Raw genomic sequence first — 10,962 nt, 5'->3', positions numbered from 1 at the left:
GGGCCGTCATTTACCCTTAAATTATTGAGTGGGTATTTGGAAACCTATTTTTCATTTTTTCATTTTTAACTTTTTGGTTTTTTGGCCTTTTGTTCAGAATATAGTTTGAATTTGATAGAGTGTTTGGATGATATGTACAGAATGCATTTTGCAACTTGATGTGTTTGGAAAATATGTGATAAAAATGAATTATGACTTAGTTTTTTACCATGTTGCCTTATTTATTTATTATGGGATATAATATGTATAAATAATGGTTTAATTAATTTTTTAAAATAATTTTTTTATTTTTTCATTTTAAAATATATCTACACACACAAAACTTTTTACACCATTTATATATTGTTCAAATTTTCAATTCGTTTGAGCCGATGCAAAAATTTTACTTTTCTGATTATTTTATCCTAAATGGTCATAATAAATTTTTTGCTCTAAAATATTTCAATGAACACCCTAAAAAAGTCCTATAACCAAATATAGAGGATAATTTGGTTTTTTCTTCTCTTACGCTAATCAGAAGTGGAAAATGAGAAGTTAAAAAGTACATTTTTTCCTATTTCTCACTTTTCGTCTCTATTGTTAAAAACAAAAACTCATTTTTCCAAAATAAGTTTTGCAAACACCCAGAAGTTGAAAATGAGAAGTGGAAAAACAAATAAGTTGGTGGCCGAACACCCCATGAGTAACCTCTGAATACATTGGTTCATGAGCATTGAACGATTATGAACACAATTACGTGTAGAGTTTATTTTGAATTATTGATGATAAGTCTTATCTATATCAGAAAGGGAGTATGACCCGTTTTGCCTAAAACTTAGGATCTTTTCACTGGGTGTTTTTGGTTATTTTATTTTAATTTTGACAAGATTTTGGCCAACTTTTTTCTACTCTAATTGAAAAACGTTCGAAAGTATAAACAAAAAATTGGGAAAAGATGAAAAAAGACTTTCTTTTGGTGTCTTTAGCTTGCATTTTATAATTTAAAAAAATGAATTTTAAGCTCATTTTTTTATAATTACACTCCATTTTTTTAGTCTTTTAATACAAAAAATAAAGTGCATTTAAAAAAAAAAAAAAAGGAAGTATGAATTTTAGTGGTCAAGACAAACGATGTAATATACTCCTATAAAAATTGCGGATTAAAAAAAACATCAATCATTATACTACCATATCTATTTACACATTCATTTATATACCTACACTCACAATAAAGATGAATTTCACACACATTATACACTCAATGTATATGGGTCCCACCCTTTTATGAATATGTGTGTATGAATGGGTATGTAAAATTGTAAGCAAGTGTAATGTTAGAATTTTCCAAAAAAACATATACTCATTAAAACGATGAGAAGAAATGAAGGAAGAGAGAGAGAGGGGGAGAGGCGGGTGCCAAAAAGCTGCAACTCTGGTCTTGGGGAAGAAATCACTACTCTAGCACGTCCCACTGTTTGCAAAGCACGTGCACGACACGCTCGGAAAATAAATTCTCCGAATTTTCCAAAGGACCCGAAAGACCGGGGGATTTACGAGTTCCAGCGCAGCGAGTGGCTCCTATAGTGTGGTCCTTCCCGTTTTCCGTTTTCCCGGGGACTGTTTTGACCACAAAAAATTTAGCGCAGGGATCCGGGGGCGAGGCACAGTAGCGCTTACCCACTCCCAAAACTGTGCCGTTTTGAATAAAAAAAATTTTAAGATTTTTTTGCAATTTTATAGAGCAGAAACGTGATTATGAGAGCTTTAGAGATAAAATTTAATTACGCCTCTTTAGAATAATATGATCAGAATAACATCTTTACACTGGTTCAATCTGATTGAAAATTGAATCAGTTAATTTTTTAACTATATTTTTTAATAGATAAACGTTCTAAAAAAATTAAGTGCTCAAACTTTTAATCCGTTTGAATAAGTACGAAGATCTTATTATTCTGAACGTATTATTTTAAAGGATCATAATTAACTTTTATCTCTAGAATTCTCATAATTAAGTATATGCTATTTATTTAGAATCTTGTGGAACAGAAACACGATTATTAAAATCTTAAAGACAAAAGTTAATTATGCCTTTTTAGAATAATATGTTCAGAATAATAAGATCTTCGTACTTGTTCAAACGGATTAAAAATTTGAGCACTTAATTTTTTTAGAACGTTTATATATTAAAAAATATGGTCAAAAAATTAACTGATCCAATTTTCAATCAGGTTGAACCAGTGTAAAGATATTTTTATTCTGATCATATTATTCTAAAAAGACATAATTAAATTTTATCTCTAAAGCTCTTATAATCACGTTTCTGGGATTGCAAATAGATAACTTAAAATTTTTTTATATTCAAAACGGCACAGTTTTGGGTGTGGGTAGGCGCTACTGTGCCTCATGGCACAGCAAAGCCCCCGGATCCTTAGCGCAGAGGTTCCCGAACGAGAAATAAGTCTTTATATTTTTAAGAATGTAATTTTAAGTTAAAAAATAATAAGCTTATTGAAATCTAAAAATACGTAATATAGATTTTCTTTCAAAGATCTCAAAAGATACAGTGACAAAAAAAAAATTCTTATCTACATTATTTTTTAATTTAAAAATATGAAATAAATACTTATTTTTTAAGAAGGTGTTCTAGAACTAGCCCTAAACTATTCCCGTACTCTGTATAGGATGCTGATTTTGGCTCTTCATTTTTGTACGCAGGCGTTCCACTTTGTACATGAAGCGCCTGCGTACAAAGTGGATTACGAAAATCAATTTCCTTCTTCTAAACTTAATTATTTTCTGAATTTTTATTAGATTTGAGTGATTTTTTGGGATTAATCATCTATCTCGACAAGAGAAGTCTAAAAAGTATAGAATTATAACGGAAAACCAAAAAAAAAAAGTTTACTAAAGACGAAAAAGTATCAAACAACTATCTTATTTGTCTAAAATACCGTTTTATTTGAATTATTTCAACATGAGTCCATATTTTTATACTTTATCGATAAAGACGAACAAGTTAGTCTAAAAATTACAACAAAAAACTAAACAAAAAATAAAAAATATCAAAATAAATTTCAGATTTATAAATTTTCAATAAGTCTGCCTTAATTATAGTGGGTCCTTGACCATTGACTACAGGATTTGCGGTTTATCCAAGCCCGGGTGGTGGGTCCCGACAAGCCCGATTTAAAAGTAGTCGTGGCTGCCGTCCAGCCCAGCCCAAGAAAGTAATAAGTGATACAAATCGGTGTTGTGTTGGATTATTGGGCCTATTTCTGATTCTGGCCCACGTAAGTGAAGTAGGAACGCCAGTTCTACGGGCTGGGTCTCACGGCCCATGAACCCAGACTTATCTGCTTGGTTGTAACTGAAAATTTACGTAGAAGCTTCAACTAATATATAGTAACTATACAAGTCATTCCAATAGATAAAAGTTCTTATTTTTAAGTATTTATTTTCAAATTTATCAAAAAGGTTATTCTCTCACAATATATAAGATTTAATTTAAAAAATGAGTACTTATTTTAAGAGGAAAGTGAACGGAATAAGAAACAAATTGAGATACAAGATGGCAAGTTTCATGTTTGGTTGTCTTTTCTTATCATAAGAAAAATGCTAACCTCCGCCCATTAACTGTAGGATACTAGATAAAAAGTGTATCAACATTCGAAAAAAATGTATTGATATCGGTAAAATATATATTGATATCCAAATCTGTTTGTCATTATACACTTATTATCTTTCGCTCAGTGGATGGAGGTTAGCAAGATTGATTAGAGATTTTTTTAATCACTCTCCCTCAAATTTTGAGTTTTATGTCAATAAAAGACTAAAATCTAGAGATGCTCCGATATACTATATTTTACGTAGGTTAAAACCTTGGTTATTGTTATTGTCTGAGAATGAATGATTCCTTCGATATTAACTCCTATTTCAAAGGTAGATCTACGGTGGTCTCGCAAGCCAAGTTTTTTTTGCCTCTGAAACTTGTTCCACATTGTCTCTTTAAGTATTTTTTGAGTTGAAATTTTTTTTTTCTTCAAAAAGGGATCCAAACAAAGGATTCAGAATCTACAGTACTGATCATGTAGTCATATATAGCGATTACTAACGAATTCTTATTTATTTCCCTACTTTTCTTCCCAATAATTTGGTGGTCTAAACTCTATTACCGTGGAAAATATCCTCGTTACGACCTCTTAGAAAAACAACTTATGTACACTCTTCCTCGCCTTAATGTTCAAGACCAAAAAAAATCGTACGTATCCATTCGAAAATAAATCACAAAGATATCCGGTGCTTGAAATCAAAAGTTGAATAACAGCTCATGGAAAAAACATGATTGAATCCGTATCCAAAATTACTAACATTATTCTGATGAGACAAGAATGATTGTTCGATTAATTAAAGCATGGATTCAGAAAGTAAATAAAGAGTAACTAACCAAATAATTACCAAAAAACATGAGGGTTTCATGCATCCTCAACCCTCGTCTAAAAGTCGTCTAGCCTCTCTCACCGAGCGAGGTTTTTTTTCCCCTCTTTTTCCAGCCACAGCCGTGGTCTTCGTTCCTCCAAAGCCGTGAATGCCTCCAAAACAAAACCCTGCTAATCCTTATATAAACACTGCCCCAACTCTAATTAGTCGGCTATTGTTAATTTCCTTACCAAAATACTAACCACATTAAAGTTTCCTCTTTGGCCCATCATGAGCAACCAAAGGCCACCTAATTGCAATTCCAACCTAATCTGGTGGCTGAAGAGTAAAAAGAGTAATTGTGCTAATTAATTAAGTTGAACGGCTCACATAATATTATTATCATCTTTTCCTGCAAAAAATAATAATTCACAGAAAGATGATAATCATAACCAATTACGCGCAATTAAAGACTAACGCATATGATATGAAGCTTCTATGTGTCAATATTTTGTGCTCATCGGTAAAAAATTATTTTAAGCAAAATCGAATCCATATTTAATGATATAAAAAAAGGAATCAACTCCGACTCAACCATAGTATGGGCCTCGTTTTTCCGTCAATTGCCCATTTGTTTTAATTTTAACAATGAAGGCTTTCTAAAAACGTTTCAATCAATATCCTATGAATATGATGCTTACTTGGTGTGAACGATATTTGAACAAGTTTTAATTAAATGGCGAACAATGATGGTGTAAGTTTAATTTTAGCCCTGGCCTGCGCGCACCAGGTCCAAAAGCACTTACTACTAGTAGTTAAAGTGAAATAAACAAAATATGATGAGACCTGGCGAGACATTAAACGCCTGGTATGATTAAAACCATAACCCAAGCACATGCATGACCGTAGTGATTAGTTGATATTTTGTCCCCTAAGTAATAAGGGCCCGTTTATATTATAGGCGTACCCGAATAACGATCGAAACTGTTGATATTATAGCCTTGTTAATTTGATTGATATATTTGCGTGAAGAAATATCGTGATTGGAAATTTAGAGATAAAACGACGGTAAAACTTTGAAAATCACATTTGTCATCCATAATTGGAGTGCTCCACGATCCCGAAACAATATTCCTCAACACTTTATCCCCTGCAGACAAATTAGTCTAGCAATTAAAAATGACCAATGTACTGCTTTCATTAATGAGTGGCTAAAAACATCTATCTTCTCTCTAATGATTTTCGTTGAGTCATATCGTGCTCACCTTATAGGTAATAAGAGAATTGAATTTGGTGAAATTGTTACTTGTACAAACAGGAGGGGAAATCCTGGGGTTTTGTACAAAAATCTCACTTATGAACACCATGATGTCCTATCAATTTCCAAAAACATTTTGTACTCGAACGAATTTTTAACCCACATCAATGTAGGGGGTAAATCTCACAGCGAACTCGTGTTGTATGAATCACATCCGAAATGAATTTCATCCATGTATATAGTTTTATTTCTGTGAACGATCTTTTCGGAATATTTTCTCCGAATACATACCATAATTGTGATGTTCATATGTTTGAAAGCAATTACTTCATCCGTCTCATAATATTGTTGACATGCTATTCGATTTGGAATGTCTCCGTTATTTATAATTATTCGATGTGTTCTGAATTGGGTAGACCACTGTCGACCACAGTATCAATACAACGATAGTCAATGATATAATCATTTAGGTGGTCTAATTAAAAAAAGTCAGAGATGGTGGGGTGTGATCTACTTGAGAACAAATAGAAAGTTGAGAAACTTCAAGGTGGGAATTAAAGAGGTTGGAGAATGGAGATGTAAAACTTCCAATACAAAATTGAGCTAATCAACCAATGTGTATGGCACCACCGATGGTGGTAGCTTGGATGGCAAAAGCCTCCTTTATTCCTAGGCAGGACTCCGGTTCGAGTCTTGTCAGTGACAATGGAATGTGGGATTTGTTCACTTGTCATTCTGTACCTAGGTGGTGTTATGGTGACAGCCTGTTCTCACGGACAATAGCTATGGCTTGAACCAGACATTCTACAACGGGTAAGGAGCTCTTATGGTCACGCCCAAGGGAGATTGCTACGCTGGTTGCCTCCTCCCACCATTTTTCTGATAAAAAAACAAAACAAGAAACCAATGTGCATGGCGAAGAAATTATACCATGAGAAATTTAAATCGAAGATAGAGAAGCTACAGAGTCCCAGTTTATGGTTGGGCAATGCATTTTTTATAATAATCTTCGGTTAAGTTTATACGCACCTCAACTAAGTTTAGAAGATTAATTTCACCTTTAACAATGAGGGGACCATTTAAAAGTCGGAACACAACTGCGTATATAGACTGACCCATAAAAATTGATAGCACCTTGAAAATTTCAAACTCTTATACACATTAGGGATCTCGAGAGAGAGTGATAAACTGTCAACTGTAGTGGCACAAGCCTACAACTAATATGGACTTTGAACTATATTGCAAACACAATTCCGGACATAATTGTATCCGAAGTTGTTCGATGTACGTGAGCTCACAAACATCTAACGGCTCTGAATATAGTTGTGTTCGGAGTCGTATTGTGCTCCTAGTGCTAGTGCTACAACCGTTTGATGTTTGTGGACTGATGTGTATCACACAGTTACATGTAAATACAATTGTGTCTGGAGTTATATCATCAATGGGCTTTTGCCTTTAGCTACCAAAAAACCGACCAAAGGCCAAAGGGGCAAAAGGGAATCCCCCCGTAAAAAAAGGGAATCCCCCGTAAAACCAGTAATCACGAAGCCGCTGCGGTGCATGACCCCACGTGTTCAGTCTAAGCCCTTTATATATACCCTCCATTTTAGTCCTCCCAAGTGATCATCCTATCCCGGTATCCCCCATCCCACTGTCTCTAGCTTTCTCTCTCTACCCCACACACAGAGAGAGTGAGAGAGAGAGAGACAGAGTGGGAAATGGCAAGTCCTTCACTCCTCTCTCTCATCTTCCTCCTCTCTGTCCTAACCCCCGCACTCATTTCCTCCTCAGAAGTTCAAGACCCTGAGCTAGTAGTACAAGATGTACACAGGTAAGAGTATACGTAATCTCGACATTATTTTTATTATAACTCAAGTGTCCGAGTTAGTTTACGCATTCTCGATTGATTCTTGGAAACTAATTTCACCACTTGTTTACAGGGTCCCAATTAAATTGATAGCCTATCACCACCTGTTTACGGGGTCCCAATTAAATTGATAGCCTATCGAATTAAACAAAAACCAAATACTGTTTATGTACGTATGTATACTACCAAAATGACTTCATTAATGTACCTAGGTAGTTAATTATAAGTAAAATACTCAGAGGTAGTGTTTGTTTGGGTGAAATGATTAACAAAAAAATGGAAAGACCCTAAAATGCTGAATGATGCTTCTTCTTTTTTCTTTTTTAAAAAAAGAAGAAGTACATTCCGTCATTTTTTAAACAATTGAAAGGAAACGAGCTTCCAAAAAGTGGCCATTTCGTTCCAATTAATTAACCAATCATAGTATTATTATGATAAATAATGCCATACGAAAGCTAGTAGTCTTTTGTAATTTTTGAATCTAGAAATTTAGATTCTAAATATTTACAAAATCTCCACTGTCAAATTTCCTACACTATTAATATTTGAATGCGTAACATTTTCTCATGTACAGGAGCATCAATGCATCGAGGAGGAACTTGGGATATTTTTCATGCGGGACCGGAAATCCCATCGACGATTGCTGGCGGTGCGACTCAAAGTGGGAGAAAAACCGCCAGCGGCTCGCCGACTGCGCCATTGGGTTCGGCAAGAATGCCGTTGGAGGACGAGACGGTAAAATCTACGTGGTCACCGACTCCAGCGACCACGACGTGGTGAACCCCAAACCCGGGACCCTCCGCCACGCAGTCATCCAAGACGAGCCGCTGTGGATCATCTTCGCGCGCGACATGGTGATCAAACTGAAGGAAGAACTGATCATGAACTCGTTCAAGACGATCGACGGCCGGGGATCGAGCGTCCACATTGCGGGAGGGCCGTGCATCACCGTGCAATTCGTGACCAACATCATCATACACGGGATCAACATCCACGATTGCAAGCAGGGAGGGAACGCTATGGTGCGGGACTCCCCTCGGCACTACGGGTGGAGGACGGTATCGGACGGCGACGGGGTGTCGATCTTCGGGGGCAGCCACGTGTGGGTGGACCATTGCTCGTTGTCGAACTGTAAGGACGGGCTGATTGATGCGATTCATGGGTCCACGGCTATCACCATTTCGAACAATTACATGACGCACCATGACAAGGTCATGCTGCTGGGCCACAGCGATTCGTATTCTCAGGATAAGAATATGCAAGTCACGATTGCTTTTAATCACTTTGGGGAAGGTCTTGTTCAAAGAATGCCAAGGTAAAGTACCAAATCAAGAATGCGTAAGTTGGGTCGGGATACCCGAGTTATAAATAAAATCAAATACGGAAGAAGGATTAGACATTGCGAACACTTTCTTTTTCGTGAAATTTTGTTTGATGACCGATTTTGAAACTTATTTTTCAATTTCATTATGAGAAAGAACCCTTTTCATAAGGAAGGACTAAAAAGTGTATTTATGATTAGAAAAAAACATATTGGGTTACTAAAATGGGTTTTGAGAAATGATATGGTGAGGAGAGTACATGTCATTTTTGTTACACAACGATGAATCACAGCGTAACGTGTCGAAACAGAATGTTCGTATAGAATGACACGACTCTCGCTGTGCTTCTCTCATTTTTAAATGTAATAGACGCCGCTAGATTTTATTATTAATGATGTTTTCTTGACACATGCAGATGTAGACATGGTTACTTCCATGTGGTGAACAATGACTACACCCATTGGGAAATGTATGCCATTGGAGGGAGTGCTTCCCCCACTATCAATAGCCAAGGCAACAGATTTCTTGCCCCTAATAACAGATTCAGCAAAGAGGTGAGACAAATATACCATATTCATTCCTTGTTTCTTTTGTCCATTTTACTTTTTGATGTTCTTATGTGTTTGAACCATAGCTTACTCATACTTTAACTAATATTTAGAAGATCAATCTTAAGGTTCTTCGTCGAGTCCTTTTAAAGGCCTCATTCCTTGTTTCTTTCAAACAAGGCAACACCTCGCTTATCCTCAAAACTCTTTTTCTTCTTTCTCAATCACATGATTTGACATTTGTCAAACTAAATTTATCAGCGAGTTTGACTGCAAAAAAATGTAGGAAAAAGGGTTTTCGATACAATGGTTCCATGCAATTTTTTTAATTCATAATCAAACTCGGGTTTTTTTCGCCTCATGGACTCCCTTAGTCCCGTTATTTTAGCACTTTATGAAAAAGTCATGCCATTTTCTTAATAAAAAAATTCAATAAAATATTCTCTCGAGCCATTATTTTAATACTCTATGGAAAGCCTTTCTTAAAAAAAAAAAAATTCAATAGCTTATACACAATTTATTTATAGTTTTGAATTCAAAAAATGACACAATTTTCTAAAAAGGATTAAAATTATGAGACAAAGGAAGATATGTAATGTATAAAGCCCAAAAAAAATATGCTAGATATCCCCTAGTTTTCTAGTAAAAAAGGTGATAGTGATTTTCCCTGATATCCTTAGGTAAATTCAAACACTACTAGGTGAATATTTTCCAATGAAATTATTCAAAAAATTAAATGTTTTTCCATCATTTTTATATTTTACTAGGTGACCAAACATGAGGATGCACCAGAGAGTAAATGGAAGCACTGGAATTGGAGATCAGAAGGAGACCTGATGTTGAACGGCGCATATTTCACCCCATCTGGTGCTGGAGCTTCATCAAGTTATGCCAGAGCCTCAAGTTTGGGTGCAAGGCCATCTTCCGTCGTCGGTTCAATGACAATCGGCGCAGGTGCACTGAACTGCAGAAAGGGTTCCCGCTGTTGATCGAAACCCGACCCCATTTTTTTGCTTTGGAAAATTTGGGGGTGTTTTGAAAATTCTAATTTGGCACCAAGTTAGCAGAAAATAGAGGAAATTGGACTAGAGAGGAGGGAAAAGTAGGGCACAAGAAGTCCAATATCTACTGCTAGGATATCTAATACTTATGATTTATGAATCTATCTATCTCTCTCTCTCTCTCTCTCTCTCTCTCTCTCCAAAATAACATGGAATGCAAGGGTAACAAAATTTTAAATTGTAGTCACAACAGCTATTTTATATTCCTGTCCAGTCATGACACTGTTACGTCATGATATCACGGTCAAATTCGTTATTATGCCCAATATGCATGTACTAATGAATTACCCGTACTTGAAGCCATCCACAGACATATATTCGTCAATATAGATGTGTTGTGTAAGAACAAAGTGCTTGGAGGACAAGAGAAACAGACACAGATAGTAAGTCAAGTGAGAAATACCAATAAAATGAATTCAGTGATTAGGGAAGTTGAGCTGCTGCAAAACGGAAACACTATATAAAAGTGAATGAACTTGAGTAGAAAGGAATACAAATCAGAGGTCATCGC

General features: G+C 35.5%; 1 protein-coding gene across 1 annotated transcript; it reads left to right on the top strand.

The window, feature by feature from the left end:
• Positions 1-7,275: 7,275 nt before the first annotated feature.
• Positions 7,276-10,551, top strand: LOC131311694 (probable pectate lyase 5). The gene is made up of 4 exons (XM_058339240.1): positions 7,276-7,484; positions 8,095-8,835; positions 9,258-9,396; positions 10,158-10,551. The coding sequence occupies exons 1-4, from the start codon at positions 7,372-7,374 to the stop codon at positions 10,377-10,379; spliced, it is 1,215 nt and encodes a 404-aa protein (XP_058195223.1). The 5' UTR covers positions 7,276-7,371; the 3' UTR covers positions 10,380-10,551.
• The last annotated feature ends 411 nt before the right edge of the window (positions 10,552-10,962 follow it).

Source organism: Rhododendron vialii, chromosome 12a (assembly GCF_030253575.1).
Source record: "Rhododendron vialii isolate Sample 1 chromosome 12a, ASM3025357v1".
Taxonomy (NCBI): Eukaryota; Viridiplantae; Streptophyta; class Magnoliopsida; order Ericales; family Ericaceae; genus Rhododendron; species Rhododendron vialii.
The sequence above is the reverse complement of the archived record's forward strand: the minus strand, read 5'-3'. Positions and strand labels throughout refer to the sequence as shown.

Excerpts from the sequence above, each read along its gene's own strand:
- LOC131311694 (XM_058339240.1), top strand. The coding sequence starts at position 7,372 with ATGGCAAGTCCTTCACTCCTCTCTCTCATCTTCCTCCTCTCTGTCCTA. Across the intron at positions 8,836-9,257 it reads CTTGTTCAAAGAATGCCAAG|ATGTAGACATGGTTACTTCC; the intron begins GTAAAGTACCAA and ends TGACACATGCAG. Across the intron at positions 9,397-10,157 it reads ATAACAGATTCAGCAAAGAG|GTGACCAAACATGAGGATGC; the intron begins GTGAGACAAATA and ends ATATTTTACTAG.